Below are 22032 nucleotides of genomic sequence, written 5' to 3'. Positions count from 1 at the left end.
GGTCTTCACTAGTTAGTACCTTTCTCTGGACAACAGACCATCCGTACTGGGAAACATACAGAATTTAAACACTCTTAAAAGATTAAGTTTTTGGTTTCATTTTGAAGGTTCAAGTATAGACACAGTAGAGCCCAGAAATGCCATTTATAAGAAGCTGTCTTACGGCCCCAACGTGCTCCAGGGTTAGGCACTGATAGAACATAGACCACCACTAACCAAGTTGTTTCTCAATGTAATTATTAAATTTTTGTATTTTTTTTTTTTTATCACAAATGATCTTACGATTGGCCAGAGACCCAAAGGAACATCGAGAACGTTACACGGTCTTGGTGAATAATCGGTGGCACTTCACTAGATCACGGTAGATGTCTATGTTCAGAGGCTGGTGTTGGGATGAGGGTTAGGCGCTCCTACACAAACACAATTTATTTCTTAGTTATAACCACAAAGAAGCAATGTTTGCATTTCACTATATTGTTAAACTGAAGCCCCACCAAATAAACGCAGAAGAGGGCATTTAGATGAGCAAGCTGTTCGTTTGATGAAGGAGACATGAAGAATCGGGTAAATGCACACATTTATTTTCTTAATGGAAAAAAAAACGTGGCAGGGAGGCACGGAGGATGAGGTTTTTTGGTTTTTTTTGCTTGGTTTACGTTTACCTTCCAACAGTTTTTAGGACAATAATAGTAAATTTGCTGTAGATAAAAGTAAAGTGAATTTCCTGGAAAGCTTCCAATCTTTACCACTTAAAATGGAAACAGCTGGTTTGACGTTTGCTTTGAAAATGCTCGTCCTATAAAAATAGCTAATAGTCTTAGAAAAGGTGGATGAAGTTACACAGATTTAGGCAACGACAATACAGCCAAATAGGACGCGTGCCCCTGTGGTCTTAGAGACCCCCATATGTAACAGATATTGTATCATGTGCGATCAATTAAATGCGCAATCACGGGAACGATAAACGGCCAATATCGGCAATATGTATCAAACTGTAGAGAAAACGCTGTTAAGTCTTTGCACTTTAAGGCCAGCGCTGAGGTCTGTACGGCATTTCCAGCCATTCCACACTACAGCCCCTAATCTACCCCTCCAGATCGGGTAAGCTTGCGGTTCTGTTGGCCAGCATTTTGCCGATGTGCCAGATCACGGCTCCAATCCATCCTCAAACTTCTCATCCTGACCTACAGAGCCCCTAACAACTCCGCACCCCCTATAGCTCTACTCTCACATCCACTCCTAACCGCCCTCTTCATTCTCCTTGTGACCTACGTCTCTTCTCCCATCATTACCTCTTCAGACCTTCTCCCTCGTACGTGGCTGTCAAAAGCTCTCTGAAACCCCCCCTTTCCTCCTAACACCCTCAGCCAGCATCCTAATCAATCTGAACGACCAACAACCTTCACAGATCATCCAGACTCGATCAACTCATCCCTATCCAAGTCACCCTCTTCTTCACTTCCCCCTCATCCACAGACTAGATTGTAAGCTCACAAGAACAGGGGCCTCTTCTGCTTTTGTCCCAGTTTGTTATTGTGTGTGGTGTTAAATTATTACAATAATTGTAACAGCGCCATGGAATCTGCTGGCGCTATATAAATAAAATGTAATGGCCAGTCCAGGCCTGATACAATCAACTTTCCGCACCCCTTACATATGACCCTAGAAACTCAAAACGGATACATCATGGGCCACAAATATAGAAAACAGAATCCCAACTTGTTTTACACATTTTCCTAAAAAATTGCATCTCATCCATTAAAAAAAATTTGTTTTGCTTCAGCCTATTGACATTTTTATTACACTTTTGCATCAATCCTTCACAAAAGAAGCAGAGAAAGAGGACACTTCCCACCCGGAACACTCGGGGAATAGTTTGGGAATGCGAAGTAACCGGGCCGTGCTGCGTAATGATTAACAAATAAACCGCCGCCGGCTGTTTCAGCGGAGATAGCAGGAAGCACATTTTAGTTTTGTGCTGAGAAAGCAGCATTTGGTAACCTGGAGCTTTGCCATTAATTATAACAAACACCTCCCGTCCCACAGCGCCCAAATATAATTACAAATCAGCATTTACAGGACTGGTGTTAGAGATTTATCACCGTGATACATATGTGCACAAGAAAAAAAAAAAAGTAAAAAAATAAATAAAAAGGAATTTACCAAAAAAAATGAAGACCAAAAAAAAAAAAAAAAAGAAAAAGTATAAAAAAAAAATAATAAACCAAAGAGTAGTTATACTGGTGTTATGTGGAACAAATGCTCTGCAATATGAGATTAATTGAGATAATCATAAAACCCTTACTCATATTACTGGAGTAGTTTTAAAAAGTTTAAGAAGCTTGAATATATTTTTTATGAAAAACTCTTAATACAAATTTTTTAAAAAAGTGGTTACGTGTTCTATGAATAAATCTCTACATAAAGGACTCAGAAGCTTGAAACTCATTAAAATCTTGGCCAAGCCAACTAATATTCCATTAGTGTTCCAATGCTGGCTGCTGTGAAATAAAGATGGCGGGCACGTCAATAACGTCTCCGTTCAGAAAAGACAACATCTCTAGAAATGGACTTATTTGGGACACATTCAATCAAAAATAGAACTACCTTAAAGCAACACACACACTAATATATATATATACACATATACACATGTATATATATATATACATATATATATATACACATACATACATACACACACACACACACACACACACTGTAGGAGACGTATACTACAACTCAGTCTGTACTTCACAACGGGTTGCCCTGATGTCTCCTGTAGATGTTTCTCTTGCACGGTACGGCTGCACTGATGCCCCACAAAAACAGAGCACAATATCATCGCCCACCGTGCTTCACACAAGTGTTTTAAAACATGTTCCATGCAGACGCACCAAAGTATATATATATATTCTTTAAATATATGACATAGAAGAAGCTGCAGTGTTTTGGTGGCACTGACAGCTAATTAGCAGGAACGCGCTCCCACCGAGATAAATTGGGGCATTTTCTGGGCATTTACACACAGGGGTGACATTAGACCTTCCTCCGCTTGCTGAGCCCGCGCTGGAGCCGACTGGCACCGAGTGCACCAGATGGAAGCAGAAGATATGTTCTGCGGAATCCCTCCACACATGCGCAAATGGGACACAACAGCACTGTCAAGGGGACACTAAAGCGCATATGATTCCAATACAACACAATTGTATCTATTCATAATCGATTACCTAGATTAATATCCAAACCAGAAGCGTTCCCTTAGCATTCAAAGTGTATCCAGGAGAGAATGGTTTAAGGGGGGGGGGGGGGGGGGAGACGCATTCGATGATACCCAGCTAAAAACAAAAGTACAGGCCGACCTTCTGCAGGAACAAAACCCGAACACAGAAAATGATTTTTTTTAAAAGGCCTTTGTCAACAAATTCTGAAATGGTCAAAAATATGTTTTGTCTGACATCTAATGTGCTGACTTTACTAATAAATCAGGAAGTACTCCGAGTCAGCAGGCTGTTTAATTCAAAAACAGTTTTTAATGTTTTATTATGTAAACCGACAACATTGTTACTTTTCGTCAAACCATTAAACTACCGACCTTCCGCGGAGCAGATGACAAAAAAACTACAGCATTGGGAGGAAACGTATGACATCACATTCACGAAGATAAAAAAAACCTTGACATCACAGCACATAGTAATTAAGGTTCGAAAATGAATCCTAAAATTCACCAAGTCCAACCCTGCTACCTGTGCTTTTGATACAAAAAGCAAAAATGAACAAAAAAAAAAAAACACCAAAAAAACCAACCAATTAAGCTTTTTTCGGATTTTGTCACTTAGAGGGAAAAAAAAAAAAAAGTCCTTCTTGACTCCAAAAGGCAATCCGATTTCTCCTTGGATATTAATGTTTATTCTATTATTTATAGCCCTGTAAGTTCTGCTTTTGACCCTCTTTGAAGGCATCCATTGTATTTGATAACACCACCTGTCTTGGCAGTGAATTCCGTACCTTTATTGCCCTCACTGTAAAGAATCCCTTCCTTTGTTGTGTATGAAATCTTCACTCTGTCTCAAAGGGCGACCTTTTCTCCATTTTAATTAAAGGTTCACTCCAGCCGCTCTAACTCATAGGATAGCCGAGCGTTTGTTTTCCAGTCTCGCTGTGACGCATTTGCAGTACTATGTATTCCTATATGCATTTTAATTAACACGTAACATGTTTTATGATAACCCAATAAAATTAAACTCGCCTGGGCCGTAAACATATTTTGGATGACACTCTAGCCATCGTATACATTTTAACGCACAGCGATCCCATTACATTTATGTGGCGTTCCCTTTGATTCTGCAGAATCGCCCCATTTGCATCGGCTTCTTTGCCAGATCTCCCACCATGAGATATACTTATCACCGGTCAACTTCAGTGCTGCCGCGGCAAACACATGCGGACCACCAAGGAGCAGGAAGATGCAGCACTGCAGCTTCTGCCTAAGGTAAGACTTATTTATTTATTTATTTATTTAAAGTACTTCTAAATGGCTGGATGCCCACCAAGAATAAACCTGTCTGCAGGCGAGAAGCAGCCGAGGAGCCGCAGGGTAACGTGGCATCCCCGCACCGCACGCTGCAGTAACACACCAATTCTTTTACCCAAAACTTTAAGCATCGGAAACGCCGCCAAATCTCATTAAAAAGTCTCTAAGCAACAGAAAACAAAAAAATATTTAACACTGAAAGCTTTGTTCGGCCACGAAGTCACGTGATTCACAGAAACGCAATCGGTAGTCAAGCATTTAACGTTCTTTATTTTAAATGTGGGATTAAAAGCGTCGCCTCGAGTGCTTCCCAATTATACAGAGCAAACTAAAATATTTACCCACAACAGACCACCAGAGAGGAACGAATTGGGTACTTTGCCCAGTACAGGGGGCATCTCGTTACGCCCCTTACAGAATACGAGTCCGCGTGAAGACAGCAATCCAGCGGCCAAGCTTTTCGATTATTCGAGTATCACGCCCTCACTAAACAGGAGCTAAAAAGAGTGACTAATGGGTTATATAAAGAAAGCAAACAATAGGAATGGAACTTGATCCTTTCAATCAACATTTTCAGCTTTGTAAGAACTCTGCCAGAGCCCTACACACGCCTATACATAGATTCTGAGCTCCTCGGAGACAGGGATGTCTTTAAATTAAACCGTGACGGAAGGGGTTAATATAGCAAGTGTGCATGGGACAGGCATATGGCTCAGACAAGACCAAGAACTCATCAGGGGGAAAAGGGGCAGACGAGACGGGCTAAAGGGGTCTTATCTGTGTCAGGTTCTATGTTTCTATAAATTTTTAATGCCGGTTTCAGCAAATCTCTCTTTTAGGGTCAATTCGCTATTCTCACGAAGACATTGATTTTAAACCCTAATACTGCACCGTATGAGCTGCCACAGACTGGACACGCAGCACGTGAAACAGCACAAAACGTAAAGAAGTCCTTTTGGTAGAAAGTTTGTACCATAACATGGAATGGAACAGTCCAGTTGCTACGGCGATTAGAACCCTTTCACTCATCGTATGGAGTTACGAATTGTCATAATTTGCAAAATATTAGCACAGCGGATGAATCCCCCCTTAAGCGAGGAGCTTTCATGCCATCTTTTTGCATATCTTTGGTCAACCATGAGTCCCCCTTTTCTGCGTGTGATGTATCCACACAAATTCTATACAGGTAGGGCTCTCGTTATGACATTTTTGTCTTGTATAGTCTGTCATTATGGTTTTTGGGTTTTTTTTAAATAAATTAATAACCCGGGGTTTGTTTTAATGCATATTTCTAGCAGGATTTTTTATTTTTTTTTAATAAATTTTTACGTTTGTTTGACTAGAGATTGCTTTTAGGTCTTTAAGGCCCCCAGGGATCTCTCTTGGAACTGGATGGCACCCCTTATGATGTCATAGTGACATTACTCACTGCGGCTGATTAGAGTGATCAGTAAGCAGGGCTCCATTGCCTTTCACTGCTGATCGCAGTACCTGGGGCCGGCCTGCAGGCAAAGCTGTCAGAGCGCTAAGGAGGGAATAGAACATTTTTACTGTAAATGTTGTTTCACTGCTAGCAGAGAAGTTCAAGCATCATCCTGCAGATAAAAGGATGTTTATTGTAACAAAATGAGATAAAATCAGGATTTTGTCACCCATACTATAGTTTTACACTCAAGTAAAAATATATTTTTTTTTCTATAGGACTTTCCCTTTCAGTTATTTATTCATATTGCTCTCGCAGCTACACCAGAGACATGAGGATACTAGTTTTGTCTGAATTGAGCTGAATTCTGCTGCTCTCTGTGTATCGCGGTTAAAAACCCAATATAGCGAAACTAAATAAAGGATCCCCCAAGTGCACCCTCCTGCCCAGGCACTCCGGCTAATCGCGCATCGGCTGAGCGCTCAAAAGCAACATAGAGATCAGGTTGCACTTGAACCGGATTGTGCCAAATTTTAGCTACTTCACTCTGGATTGGGATTTTTCCCCCAATATACAAACTACATAAAAGGAAAGTTTATTTTTAAATCCACCACAGAGGGGTGGATTTAAATCATGAGGCATACATCCCAAGATGTGCACACAATTTAAACAGCATTAAAAATAAAAGTACCTTTGCCCGCTGCGTCGGGTATTTGTGCCCAGTTTTATCTCCTTGTGCCCTCCTCCCGTCCGTACTATCCACCTGTACTCCTCCTCCCTATTTCCCTTTTTGCCCTCTCCCTTTTTCCCTGTCCTTCTGTTGTTCCTTGAAAACTAATAAAAATTATATTTACAAAAAAAAAAACAGGCACTCAATTTATAGAAAAAGAACATGACATCACATGAGAACCATTCGGTCCATCTAATCTGCCAGTTTTCCCTGCGGTAAAGGACATAGCCCGTAGTCCATGGTCTTGATTTATGTTCAGCATTTGCCTGTACCATGAATGTTCCCTTACTACCTTTACCTCCACCACTCCTGCTGGGTGGCTGCTCCTCTTAGCTACCACCAACTCTTCTTTTACAGTGCCCCGTTTAACTGGCACCATTGGTAAACGAGCAAAGAACGGTGTGAAAATGAGTCTATTGTTTAATCCTTTGATCTTTTCTTAAAAAAAAACAAAAAAAAAAACACAAAAACCCTGTTCTCACATTAGAGGTTAACGCCGCATGCGCCAGAATTACTGGCACCCTTTTAGTCAATACTTTGTGCTTTAAGTCTTCTCCCATAATGCCCGACGATGTTGGAGATCTATGGGGGTTCAAGTCAGGGGATTGGGATGGCCTTAATTTTATGGTCAGTAAACCATTTTTGGGTCGACTTTGACGCATGGTTTAGATTATTGTCCTGCTGGAAGATCCAACCACGGCCCAATGTTAAGCTTTCTGGCAGAGGCAGTCAGAGGTTCATTTAATGTTGATATTTGATAAGATACATGGCATCAACGACTAAGAAAAACAGTCCCAAAACATTAAAGAGCCACAACCATATTTAGCCTCGGGCACGAGGTACTTTCCTGTATGGCTACCTCCCTCCGGTGTTCATTGCCAAAGAGTCGTCGTTCCATTTTTAGAGAAATCAGCCTTTCTAAACGGGTTACGTCATCTTTAAAACCAGCCTTAGTTTAAGCGCGGTGCAACGAGACCTCGGCCTGTGTATTAAACCACACTGATTTGCTTGCGGTCAAAGAGGAATTATCTTCTGAAAGGTCAGGGCACCAACAGTGATGCAGCTCACATTCCGGTAGAAGAAATACGGTTTCTACCACTAGGAAGGAACAAATACACATTTTGTTACACGAAGCAAGGAAGTCATTGTAACCCGTCCTACATTCTTCAGGAAGAGCACAATTTGATCAGATTGCTAAACGCACCCAAGCAGTTGAGAATCTGCCTTAAAGCCCCATACAGCCACCCCAACAAAACGCGCATGTTCTTCATAATTACTTAATTCTCATTCTTTACCTGCACACAAAAGAACAGCCCATGAAGTAAATAGAAGCATTTTCTGTGTATGAGCACGGGGGGGGGGGGGGGGGGGTCTTTAGCGCCCCTCGAATCCTTGCTCGGGTCAGGCTGGGGCTGGCAAAGCCAAGAGTAACATCTTGAGATACTTACTGCTCAGAAGCCATGTTATCTGGGATGGGTCCTGCTGAAAGTAACTTCATTATATTATGAGTAGGGCTGCAACTAACGATTATTTTCATAATCGATTAGTTGGCCGATTATTTTTTCGATTAATCGGATAAAAAAATGAATGTAAATTTTTCATTTATTTAAAATAATTTAAATAACAAATTGTTAAATACAAACATCAGAATAAAAAAAAACTTTGATAAAATACATTTCTTGTCTTTATTTCCCAACCAGCCCCCCCCAATTTATGCACGTTTGAGCCCAGGCTTGCCACGCTGCCTCCCACATATGCCACGCCACGCTGCCTCCCACATATTCCACTCCACGCTGCCCCCCACATATACCACTCCACGCTGCCCCCCACATATACCACTCCACGCTGCCTCCCACATATGCCACGCTGCCTCCCACATATGCCACGCTGCCTCCCACATATGCCACTCCACGCTGCCTCCCACATATGCCACTCCACGCTGCCTCCCACATATGCCACGCTGCCTCCCACATATGCCACGCTGCCTCCCACATATACCACGCTGCCTCCCACATATGCCACGCTGCCTCCCACATATGCCACTCCACACTGCCTCCCACATATGCCATTCCACGCTGCATCCCACATATGCCACTGCACGCTGCCTCCCACATATGCCACTCCACCCCCACATATGCCACTGTGCCTGGTACGCCTTATACCCCCTGATACACCACTCCATCCTCCCCAGACATGCCACACTACCTCCCAGACATGTCACGCTGCCCTCCCCACATATGCCACTCCAGTCTACCCCCAGATATGCCACTGTGGCCCCAGATATGCCTTATACACCCTGATACACCACTCCATCCTCCCCAGACATGCCACACTACCTCCCAGACATGTCACGCTGCCCTCCCCACATATGCCACTCCAGTCTACCCCCAGATATGCCACTGTGGCCCCAGATATGCCTTATACACCCTGATACACCACTCCGTCCTCCCCAGACATGCCACACTGCCCTCCCCACATATGCCTTATATACCGTATATGCCTTATACCCCCGGATATGTCTCTCCGTCCTCCCCTGATATGCCTTACACCCCCCAGATATCTCATGGTGCCCTCATAGAGTCACAGACCCGTTCACATCACACTGACATCATACTTTTTTAAATAAGTACTGGGTTAATCTTCACTGCCCCAGGATTTAGATTCCCCTTAGTTTGGCCCCCCTTTATCTCTAACTGCACCTTAAGTTAACTTTATTAAATTAATCAAATTAACCCTCAGTCCTCATCATTAAATTAACCCTAAACACCCCATTAACCATAACTACCCCTAAATTAACCCTAAACACCCCATTAACCATAACTGCCCCTAAATTAACCCTAAACACCCCATTAACCATAACTGCCCCTAAATTAACCCTAAACACCCCATTAACCACAGCATCCCCTAAATTAACCCTAAAGACCCTGTCAACCACAACAGCCCCTAAATTAACCTTAAACATACCATTAACCACAACTGCCTCAAATTAACCCCAAACTCCCTATTAACCACAGCTGCTCCTAAATTAACCCTAAACACCCCATTAACCATAGCTGCCCCTAAACACCCCATTAACCATAACTTCCCCTAAATTAACCCTAAACACCCCATTAACCATAACTGCCCCTAAATTAACTCCCACTTACCCTAACTTTCAGCAGCCCAAATATTAATTTTATACTTACAGTTAGATGAGTGTCACAGCCATGTGGTTCTGGCCTTCTGGGAGAAGGAAGGGGGCGGGGCCAGTTGTCACAGTGATTACAGGGAGGGGCTGGTAAGTAGGAGCTGCTGCTGTGAGTCAGACTAAACGGATTATATAATGAGGGGTATTTTTCAGAGCGTTTGCTCTGAAAAAACCCTCATTTTATAATCGATAATAATCGATTCAACTAATCGATAATGAAATTCGTCGGCAACGAATTTCATTATCGATTATTATCGATTTTATCGATTAGTTGTTGCAGCCCTAATTATGAGCAGGACCCTCATCACCTAATCTGTCAATATCTTATTCTGCCAGTTCTAGTTCTGTCAGACACTTTGAATGTATGGACCGTAAGAAGCTCTGTGTGAACCGATGGCGCTAATTATATATATATATATATATACACACACACACACATATATACACATATACACACACACTCACGATAAAAACAACATGTTCCCAAACAGTCAGGGATTATATGCAGCCCAGGAGGACACATCAATCTGTTGCTCTGAAAGCCTCCCCAACAGTACGTATTTCAATTAGACAATCATAGCTTTTTCTGCACAAATCATACATCCGTCGCTGTAAAAAGAGCTTGTGGGCTGGCAGAACAAATGCCAAGCGGGGAGCCCGAGAAATTCTGCTACAGAACCCCGTGTTTGATTTCTTTTAATGGATCGGAAGGACGCATCGGGCCAGCTCTCTGCGGCATGAGTCTGGTGGCAAAATGAAAGCGAGGAAGAAAAGGAGCTTATTAAACGGTTCATATTTTTCACAGCTGACTCGCTGTGAACAATAAGCATTATTGAAGGATAACAAGCATGGGGGTTGCTACAGAGAAGAAGGCTGGTACTAGCCGCGCCGTGCGGAACGCATGACAATACAGCACAAGTTACTGACATTGTAACCATCGTTATTATACAGATTAAAAAGAAGTTATTCCTCCTTCATGCCATGTTACCGGTGGCAGTCTATAGGTGTCTGTACGATTAATGTATGTAGAAAGGGGAGAGACGGTGCCATACATAGCTGCAGGGCTTCTATCGTGATGAGATTCTAGCTGAAAAGGTAGGACGCTTCTCTAAAGAAGTGGGTTTTGAGGTTCTTGTAAAATAGATCACGTGAGGATCCGTTGTAGCAGGACATCCGATGCGGCACGGGTTAATGTCATTTACCTTGACATTTACAGTCGCCGCTCATTAAATAAATAGAAGGTATGTGTAACACGGGGCTAGGCACGGCCTTTGCATCACCGAACTATAAAGCTCAGAAAGAAAAAAAGTTACTTTTGTGATTTGTCTAAAAACAATAATAATAACCCCACTCCGTGTGCTGTTAGGATTAGGGCTGCAACTAACGATTATTTTAATAAATCGATTAGTTGGCCGATTATTTTTTCGATTAATCGGATAAAAAAAAACCAATATGCAATTTTTTTGTTTATTTAAAATAATTTAATGAACTGGATGTTAAAAAACAACTTAAAATTTACATTAACATTCTTATTTTGTTATGATGTAATAAAAAAAACAATATTTTCAAAGTACAAAAACCCAAACACAATATTTATGAAACAAAATAACCCCAAACATTCTGAAAAGAGGTGGACTATTACTGTTCAAGAAACTTTGCCCCAGCCCTGGCACTTTGCACCCAGCACTTTGCACCCAGCCCTGGCACTTTGCACCCGGCACTTTGCACCCGGCACTTTGCACCCAGCCCTGGCACTTTGCACCCAGCCCTGGCACTTTGCACCCAGCCCTTTGCCCCAGCCCTGGCACTTTGCACCCAGCACTTTGCCCCAGCCCTGGCACTTTGCACCCAGCCCTGGCACTTTGCACCCAGTCTCCAACTCTGCCCTGCACCCAGCCCTGCCCCCACACTCACACCCTGCCCCCACACTCACACCCTGCACCCACTCTGCCCTGCACCCACACTCACACCCTGCCCTGCATCCCCACTCTGCCCTGCACCCAGTCTCCTGCCCTGCCCCCACACTCACACCCTGCCCTGCACCCCCACTCTGCCCTGCACCCAGTCTCCTGCCCTGCCCCCACACTCACACCCTGCCCTGCATCCCCACCCCCACTCTGCCCTGCACTCAGTCTCCTACCCTGGCCTGCCCCCCCACCCCCACTCTGCCCTGCATCCCCTGGAACCCCACCCCCACCACCGCGAACCGCTCTGTGCGAACGGAGCCAATCACACAGAGCGATTCGCACAGACATGAAGAATACTTACCTCCGGAACGCGTCACTTCCGTCACGCAACTAAAAGAAGGCGGAGAGTGCAGAGCGTGTAGCGGAAGCGGGGAACGCTCGCGGAGGTAAGTAAAAGGAGCCGAGTGCTCCAACAACGAATCGATCACGGAAATCGTCGACAACGATTTCCGTTATCGATTCGTTGTTTCAGCCCTAGTTAGGATACATCTTGGCTGGTTAAGGGACACAAGGAACCCCGGCTGCAGGAGACGAGGCAATGCCACAGCTTTTAGAACTAAATAACCGGCGTTTTTTTACTGAAGGCGTCATGGTTTTGGGTTTAAAAGTAAAGGACTTTATTCATTATAAAATCTGAGCTCCGTGTCAAGAATTGGCAGAAACCAACCAGTTAACGGGACACTCCAGCCGCGGCGTGCGCTTTAATCCATATGATGGGCGCACCGTCCACTTACATTTCTGCGTAGCCTGTTTTGCAAATGCATTGGGGAACTTTGCAGAATTGCCCCTCTCCCCAGATAAATGCCCTCCAGGAGACGTATTTGGCACGTGATGTATTCACCGCGTCAGCAGGGATCTGTTTAGACCGCACGGCGCATGTGCAAGGTCTGCAGCCAATCAGTGGCAAGAAATTATATCATGGCAGAAAAAAATCATTTTTCAGAGCATTTTAAACGTGCGTTCTCCTACTGCAGGGGTGTCACGGATATTAATCTGTACCTTTAATTTCCTGTTCTAACTTTATCTAATGTTATCTCCACTTCACAAAGTCTGCCAGAACACATAACCTTTCAGCAAAGTCAGACAACATGCTTAACAACAAGGAATACATGTCTGAATGGGGAGGAATAAACATGCAGATACAGTGAGATTATTAAAAGGTTATTATGTTAAAGAAACACTCCAGCCCTTTTTCTTATTAAGAGCGTATTACAGTCCTATCTGCGTTATTTGGTTACTGGATCTATCTTCACGTCTCCCCCGCCTGCTTTTACCGCAGCACTTTAATGCGTATAACACCCAAGCGTCACCTTTAAATTAATGTAACGCGTATAGAGATTCATAGGAATCTACGCACGGACTCCCCCCCCCCCCACACCGGGCAATGAGGTCAGAGCATAATTATTAATAAAATAAATATCTGATGGGACACACGCGGGATGCTACTCGGCTCAAGTCCTAAACCGCTGTCTCATTAAAGAGGTCTTCATACTTGGCAGAGAAAATTAAAACATTAAAACCCCTCTGAGTATCCAGACATGCGCCGCTCGCAGGCGTCGAACACTAAATAGCTCCACTAGACTTCCATTTCTAAATATGTTTCATCAACATGAGATCAGATTTATCAGCAAACGTGAAATGAATACTTAGTAGCCGATTATTCTAAAGCTAAGCCATTTCATTCGTTAATAGAAAACACACAATGAGAGATATGACGGAAATGAAACATATTACTTTGATGGGTTTTTTTTTTTTCTTTATCTGTACCCAGGTATTTTCTCTACTGAGCCAGACCACAAATATCCCTTCAACCTCATACAGCTCTCTGCTTAAAGAGTAACCGTGACTTAAAGGGGAACGAACACCATACCTATCCTTCCATTATTGCACGTGTAATATCTGACGTTATAATGCAATTCTATGTTTGATACGAGTACTCGCCTACCCATGATCCTTTGCCATTCGAGAAGCTAGCTGTTAAATGGCCAAACTAAAAAGTGCGAGGTCTCCTTTAAAGCATTAATGACCTATGAAATGATTGAGTATCTAAACATCTTTTACCCCCCTACACGGGTCAAGAAGCTCCAGCTGAGCGGGTATCTCCCACGGTGTATTCTACGCAGATACGAAACCGGACACACAACACTCCCAGCCGGGAACGAGAACATTGTGTTTGGTTTCACTGCAAACAATAGCCTGAAAGTCCTTATCACACATCTGACCGCGGCGTTTCCTTAAATAAGACTGAAGCAGCAATAAGTGTTTCTTTAACACTACGGGGTCTGCTCACTAATCATTATTATTCTATATTAAAGCACCAACATATTCCACAGCGCTGTACAATATGGCTAAAGCAGCGCCCAACGAAATGAAACTCAGCACATCAGAAGCAGCTGAACAAATTATCAGCCCCACTAGGACTGAAACAGAACAGGAGTTCTTGGTCCAGATTCTAAGGAAGCCTGCGAGGAACATACTTTTGATAAACACAGTTAAAGGGCTTTAGCAAGCGGTGACAGCAATAACCGAATGGGGGCAGATACCGTAACCCCCATCACAGCAGGGGAGGGGGAAATATTAACAGCAATAATAAAATAACGAGAAAACACCTTACATAAACTGGTGCAGAAGGCAACATTTTTAATCACTTATTTTTTTCTGTATTCTGGCAGAACAAAAAAGAAGCCTTAGTTACCGTCCCGGAAATCAGATTAAATGTATTCTATAAAGCAATCTGTCTCGTGACAGTCGGAAAATCCACCAGAACATTACTGCGATTGGATTTAAAGCATATTGTCCATATTAAAAGGGAGTAGCGGGAAGGGGTTAAAAAAAAAAAATCACCACGACTAACTGGCAATATTCCTGGTCTTAAAAACCTCTGGAACTGGATGGGAAAAGGCTAACATGTAGTTAAAAAATGTTTCAATATTTTTTCATTTTTAGTGTATTATGTACAAAACACAAGTGTTTTTCCCCTTCATTTTTTTGTAAACAGTATACATTACCATTCAAAAGTTTGGGGCCACTTTGTGGTTTCATGGAAAACAGACATTTCTAGCGGTAACATAACTGCAAAAGGGTTTTCTGATCAATTAGCCTTTTACACTTAAGCTTGGATCAGTGAACACAACGTGCCATCAGAAGACCAGAGTGATGGGAGTGATAAAGGGCCATCGGAACACAGGAGTGATGGGAGTGCTAAAGGGCCATCGGAACACAGGAGTGATGGGAGTGATAAAGGGCCTCTGTACGCCTCCAGCTACAATAGCCGTCTGCGCTGGATTTCAGATCCATTTTTTGTTATTTTAATGGACAAAATGCGCTTTTCTTATAAAAAACAAGGAAAATGTCTTGGTGACTCCAAACTTTTGAACGATAGCGCGTGTGTGAAAGAAAAACAGCACATTCACTGAAAATAAACCAATCTCCTTTTGTATAATAATAATAATAATAATAAAATAATAAATTAAAAAATAAAACAGCAAAACCCCCAACCCCCACCACCAGAATTTGCTTCATTCTTCGTAGCCACAGATATAGGTTAAGCCGTTTACAGGTAACAGAGCATTTAGTCCTACAGCGCAGTCCGGTTCAGTCCTACAAACCACTTGTCGAGACCTGCTCGTGCCTGCTAATATTTGGAGTTTGCTAGATTTATGGTACGACTGCAGTGGATTCCTAGAATATTGCAGCGCTTACACATAAAGCATTCGTGATCTCAGTCAATGAAATCAAACAGCGGGCTGGCGGCAGGCGACCCGATAGATTTTTGAAGGTTAACAAAACTTAAGATTGTTTAAATCATATTTTTCCTACAAATCACAAGAACCTAGGAGATTTCCCGATTTGCATTTTCTTGTCACTTCCATGCACTTTTAGGTCCCTCTTTGGGGCCCAAATCCTCTATTTATCCTCTAAATTATCTATTTTTCATTCCGTGAAAACTAAACTTTGTAAGACATTAATAAGAATAAAAGACGTTTTTACGTACAAAGTCAAATAAAAAGCTACCAAATAGAGCATTGAGCAGAAGCGCCTTTCATCGACCATTTACCATGTCGGGAGAAACACGCTACCCGGATTCCGCTCGTTTTCATTCATTTACCTCTCCTTTGTTTCCAGCTTCATTCATTTTCTGTGCCACGTGCCTCTACCTCTCTTGTTCTTTTGCCACTTGCCCCATGATATATCTGCCCCCCTTTCATTTGGGCAAGTGGGCAGCAGTCGCGGGTAAAGAGGCATTTCTAAGTGAAACAGATCGTTTGGCAAGTTGGGGCAAATACATAGGAATAGCCTAAAACGATACCTGCACTTCTATGCCGGCATCATGTTATGTTACTGAGAAAAGGTTACCTAAGTGATAATTTCCCTTTAAAATGCCGTTGCTCGTAGCAACGAACGGTATTTTGGAATTGCGATAAGATGAGTCAGAAATGTGAATCAGTTATGTTTCATAAGGACAGATGCAGCATACAGCGCACACCTCAAACAAACAAACAAAAAACAGAATTACTGAGATCGGAGCGTTACCCACAGCAGGGAGGATCAAAGGGTCATCAACGTACAGCCGTCACCCTCCATCGCTTGCACTCACTACAAGTAGTAAGCATCACGTAGAAGTCTATTCACTAAAGACAGAGTCGATAGGAGAGTTTTGGTTTAACTCTGTGACTTCGCTATGCAATGTGAACATCCACACCCAGTGAGCGCCTGCTGCAGGAAAACCATGGCTGGCCCTGTATAATGCATAGTTAAATCAGTGAGATTTCTGAAAGTTTTCCTCATCCGTTAAACTATGCAGGGACTTTGTATTATGAAGGAATAGAAACCACAATTCTCCTGCAGGCATTCCCTTTAGCGAATAAACAAAAATAAATAAATAAATATATATATATATATATATTATATTATATATCTCATGCTTACTAATAAATAAAAAAAATCCAAACAATCGATCTCAGCAAAGACTGTACCCTTAACCGCACTCTACCACCGCGGCCCCAAACATTTGACCGGTAGCTTCATGTGAAGAGGATCATACAACACCAAGTAGGACAAACCCTTTTAAAAGTCCTTGCATGGTTGGTGTATTACTGGATATATTCTTCATCGTCTAACGTGTTCAAAAACCAAATTCCAACCCCGATGAACAGAAATTCACTAAAGTTTTGACTTTAGCATAAACTAAGCTCAGGATTCAGCTGTGTCACCCATATCTATTGTTAACTACAGCTTTACGTCAAAGTTGGTTCATATAATTTTCACTTGGCATAAGTTCTATATATTCCAAGGACCATTCATTATACATGTTATACCACGAGGCAACATTTCGAACCATTAAACAAACCCATTAAAAGCATATTCTACAATTGCTCTTAACATAGATCGCCATTTAAACTCCAGCCGCTTTAACAATAATAAAATAATGTTTTGAATTTTTTTGCGGCTCCTCTGGGAATACGATCTTACCTGCAGTTGTTCAGTTGAGCTGCTACTAAGTTCATCTCCAGACTCTGAATCCAGGGGTATCCTTTCCGAACTTTCTCCGGCTGAATCACCAGAGCAGTCATTTGTGAAACCAGTCTTTTCTACGTCCATCATGTCCGGGCCGGAGAAGTGAAGCGCAGAGGGACTCCTGCTCGAGGCCTTCGGTGAATGCAAATCACCGCTTAGCTTGCCGTTATTGTGCACGAGGTCCAACGTCAGTCCTCTCGCCTGGCCGGGGCTACTGCTAGGTCCAATGTTTTGGTTGGCATCTCTAAATGAAGAGGATTTCCCAAAACTCGAAAGCTCCGGCGATTTGTTGATATTCTCCGTGGACCTCTGCAGCCCTTGCATGACCTTCAGAGGGCTGTTTGGCAGCACTGCCTGCTTGACCGGAGGCATCAAAGCTTTTCGACCAACTTCTTTCACATATTGAGCCGGAACATAGAGGGGTCGGGCATTCTCCTCCTTTTTAACTTGCCACCAATCTTCATTTGACTTTTTCATCAATATGTATTTTTCGCCTTGTTTTATAACTATCTTTTTGCCTTTGTACTCGTACTCATAATCATATTCTACTTCGATAAATGCAGGTCCAGGTAACGGCTTGCCACTTTTGTCAGCCATATTCACTTAAAACGATTCACCTCTTTAGACAAACAGGAAGAATCATTATGATCGCTAGTGTTGGAAAGCGTGCAAATCCTAGGGAGAAGAAAAAAAAAAAAACATCTCTTAATATTAAACAAGTCAATCTGTCTGAAATTCAGGACATTGTGTATTTGTCCTCAAACGTGGAAGGAAGAACAGCGAATCTGAATGCAGAGATTAACACGGAGCAGAATGTTCGCGCATTCGGAATTCTAAAATATCTCGAGCACGAAGAGCCAAAAAACGCTGCATCATACAGCCTACACCCCAGCAACGTACAAGCAACGACGCAGCCGGCCAACAGTCAGTCGCTAGAGATCTGCTTAATCGGGAGAAGCGACCGCAACGTTCATCGAGAGCTTTTCACTAAAGGTCCAGATCTACATTCTAGACCTGGAATGAATGTAAATAAACATTACATGCAGAACACGCAACGGATTATGTGTATCGCTGCAGAATAAAATGTGGACTGAAGTGGGGTGTTTTGCACAAATCGGCAGAAAGAAAAAAAATTGGCTCCATCGATTCAGTTCAAAAGTTTGGGGTCACCTAGACATCTCCTTGGCTTTGATAGAAAAGCAAATGCTGTCAATTAAAATAACATCAGTATAGACTGCGTTAATGTTTTAAATGAATATTGTAGCTTGGGAAATTTTAACGGAATATCTTTATAGGTGGACGGAGGCCCTTTATCACTCCCATCACTCCTGTGTTCCAATGGATGTTGCGTTCGCTAAGTTTAAAAGGCTAATTGATCGTCAGAAAACCCTTTTTGTTACAGCAAGAAATGTCCTTTTTTTATGAACAGCTAAGTGACCCCAAACGATTGCTCAGTCATGTGTATATATAATATATCACAATATAATGTATATAGGTGACATAGGCACAGATGATTTTTAAAAACCAGGATACAATGTATATTCAACACCAACACTGGGAAATCTTCACAGTTTCTATTGGAAATATTTGTTTATCCAGTAAACCCCAGGGCTAATAGCTGTAGAAAAATAAGATTAAAAAAAAGCCACTGCCACATCATTAGCTAAATTTATTACATCACAGCAAAAGGTATTAGAGAAGGATAACGAGACAAAACCAAACTGGACAAAACATGCAGCAACTCCCAGCCGTAATAATCTAATCAGCTTAAAGGATCACATTTGTGTTCCACCAAAGGGCTATGGGGTTTATGGGGATAATGTGCTGTCCATGAAGCACCAAGTCACCTCCATCTGGGCTACCACTTCGTGCTGTGGGGCATCTATGCGGTGCCCTGTGCAGCCAGGGGTGTGTGATGTCATTGACAATCAGGTATAGCTTTCATTGAAAGGAAGTTATGTCATTCTACATCTGCAAACCTGATTCCTAAAAGCATCCGGGTGACCTACTGACATGACAAGTCCATGCTGTCTTTATGGATTTAATGCAACCCAAAAAAAACTCATTATGTATGCCAATGGGTACACTGGCACTAGACACCCTCACAACAGCAGTCAGAATAAATTATCAGGAAAAGGAAGTATTTTGGTGGTTAAAAAAGGAACCTGTGAAATAATTATTTGATTTAGCGAGATTCAAGCGAAGATAGAAAACGTTTAGCGATCTGCATTGTCTGGCCCCTTTTCATTATTTTTATCTCTCATTGCCAGGAGGCAATGGCCTGATGTTAAAGAACTGCACAGCAGCAACGGCTCATTTACAAAAGAAGCACCAGAAGCCGGAGGGCCACCCAGCTTGGTGCTGGAACAGACTATAAACCTTTATTTTTGTGACTCTGTAGACAGGGAGGCTGCCCGTCAAACACAGATGGGGCTATACAGTGACATGCGCTGATCAACTAAATGCAGCGATCTCTCTGTAACCAAAGGCCAGCGAGCCTCATGGCGACATTTTGAACTTTAACACGGCCAGCAAGCTCTTTGGACATCGTCTGTGTTGATGTATTTAAGCGTTTTAGTGCGTTTACACAATAACGTCACAATATAGCGCTGTACGTCCCGGCATTATGACCAAGGAAATGCTTCACAGAATTTATTTGCGCCGCCATCAAGAGCTGTATTCACACAATAGGAGTTCGCAAGTTATCTGAACATTCTAACTACCTGGTCTCACATACACTTTGTGTCGTTCCCCTGGAAGATTGCAGCCTTTTTCTCACAAGTCTTCAGGTTATTATTCATTCTGTATTCTCCCTCACTGTAATATGGAATCTGCTCACAATCTCTAAGATACAGTAGTAATAATAATCATAAATAATACATTTTAAGCTTTTCTGCACAAGAAAGGACACATGTAGAATGTGAAGAATCCGTGAACGTCATCTCGCCGAGTTGGCTTTGCATTACTCAGCTCGCTGGGGTAGAACCTTCAATCAATGAGTTCAATTGTCCCGAAAACGCCGGTTGGAGAACACTTCCACAAGTTGGCCACGATATGGATTTTAAAGGGAGAATCATTCAGAACCCAGTAACCTCATACAAATGATGAGTCTAAAAACCTAATTATTGGCTTTTTTGGACAAGGAAATTAAACTACCCAGATTATGGGTTTATAAAGCAAAGATAATTATGTAAATAATCCACTACATTTAAAGAGGAAATCATATTTTTTTCCAACCAAACAGCATCTTACAAAGCATTTAGAGCGCTTCCAGATTCTCTCATATTACTCCATTACAGATGGAGGAATGAGGGCACTTTACTGTTGGACCTTATTGTGTGACCATTAAAGTTGCTACAAATTTCAGCATAAAAACCCCCACAAGACCATTACACAGGCTGTGGATGTGAAGGTAAATTATTATTTATAGTTTTATATAGCGCCATCAGATTCTGCAGCGCTGTACAACAGGTAGACAGGACATAACTAGTATAACATAAGATACAGACGTACAGAAGCAACAGGTGTGGAGGGCCCGGCTGAAATGAGCTTACAATCTAGATAAACGAAGACCAAAAGAGTATTCTACAGAAGTAACAAAGTGATGCATAAATTAGGAAAGGGGCACAAAATAATAGCTAAATATTTGGATATCCTGGTGAGCTCAGTTGGGTCAATAAACAGGTAGCTCATCCAGGCCCTGCCAAGAAAGGACCGGCCCTCAAACAGAAGCCAAGAGGTCAGCAAGCACTCTGAAGGACCTGCCAAGTTCAGTGGCTGGGAGTAGAATAATGGCTGGTCATCCCTTTGTTAGATAGAGCGAAATTATATATATATATATATATATATATATATATATATATATATATATATATATATATATAGATATAGATATAGATATATTTACTCACAGAGTCCATTGCACACCATTCCAAATATTCCAAGCCTGGTGCTAGTAACCAGCAGTTTCCATGTAAAACACTTTCAAAAAGAAGGTCAGCACTCCAGGTCTTTAAATAGACAATTTCATTTTATTCAAAGTCAAGTCGACGTTTCAGTCATTACTGACTTTCATCAGGACAACCATGTCCTGATGAAAGTCAGTAATGACTGAAACGTCGACTTGACTTTGAATAAAATGAAATTGTCTATTTAAAGACCTGGAGTGCTGACCTTCTTTTTGAAAGTGTTTTATATATATATATATATATATAATCACAGGCCTTTATGCAAGGGTGGCAAAAAAAAAAGCAGTTACTGAAAGTGTACCAACGGAGCACGCCAGAGAACTAGAGCGCTCCCCTTCTACAACGTGGGAAAAGGTCACACAAGACCAATATAGAGCGCTTTGGCCATAACTCAAAGCGCTATGTATGGGAGTGGCGACAGCATGGAGCGCAGGATGCTTTCCATCAGCAAGGCCTGAGCATCTTCTTAAAATGAAAGAATAGTCTGAAGATATACAGGGAAACACTGCAAGAGAACCTACGTCACTTCCCAAGCTCAGGAGGAAAGTCACCTTTCAACCGGCCAACGATCCCAAGCACAAGGTCAAGAATACATCAAGCGGCTCAAGAACAAAAAGGGCCGAGCCAATAGTTTGATCTCAATCCCATTAACAATCCGTGGAGTTATTTGAAAATTGCTGTTCACAAGAGATATCCATCTAACCTT

At 42.2% G+C, this 22032-nt stretch overlaps 1 protein-coding gene and 1 non-coding gene across 2 annotated transcripts in view; both read right to left on the bottom strand.

Moving 5' to 3' along the window:
• The window catches only part of LOC149287182 (rho GTPase-activating protein 12-like), a 38136-nt gene extending 20181 nt beyond the window's left edge, over positions 1-17955 (bottom strand). The window contains exon 1 of the mRNA XM_089493177.1: positions 17314-17955. Within this exon, the coding sequence (XP_089349303.1) occupies positions 17314-17955 (642 nt within the window). The remainder of the gene's footprint in view (positions 1-17313) is intronic.
• Positions 2718-2859, bottom strand: LOC149287183 (small nucleolar RNA U109). The gene has a single exon (XR_016277513.1). It is a non-coding gene; the product is annotated as a small nucleolar RNA U109 (small nucleolar RNA).
• Positions 17956-22032: the final 4077 nt, after the last annotated feature.

This window comes from Sceloporus occidentalis, unplaced genomic scaffold (assembly GCF_023333645.1).
Source record: "Sceloporus occidentalis isolate IW3139 unplaced genomic scaffold, rSceOcc1.0.p SCAF_63, whole genome shotgun sequence".
Classification (NCBI taxonomy): Eukaryota; Metazoa; Chordata; class Lepidosauria; order Squamata; family Phrynosomatidae; genus Sceloporus; species Sceloporus occidentalis.
The sequence above is the reverse complement of the archived record's forward strand: the minus strand, read 5'-3'. Positions and strand labels throughout refer to the sequence as shown.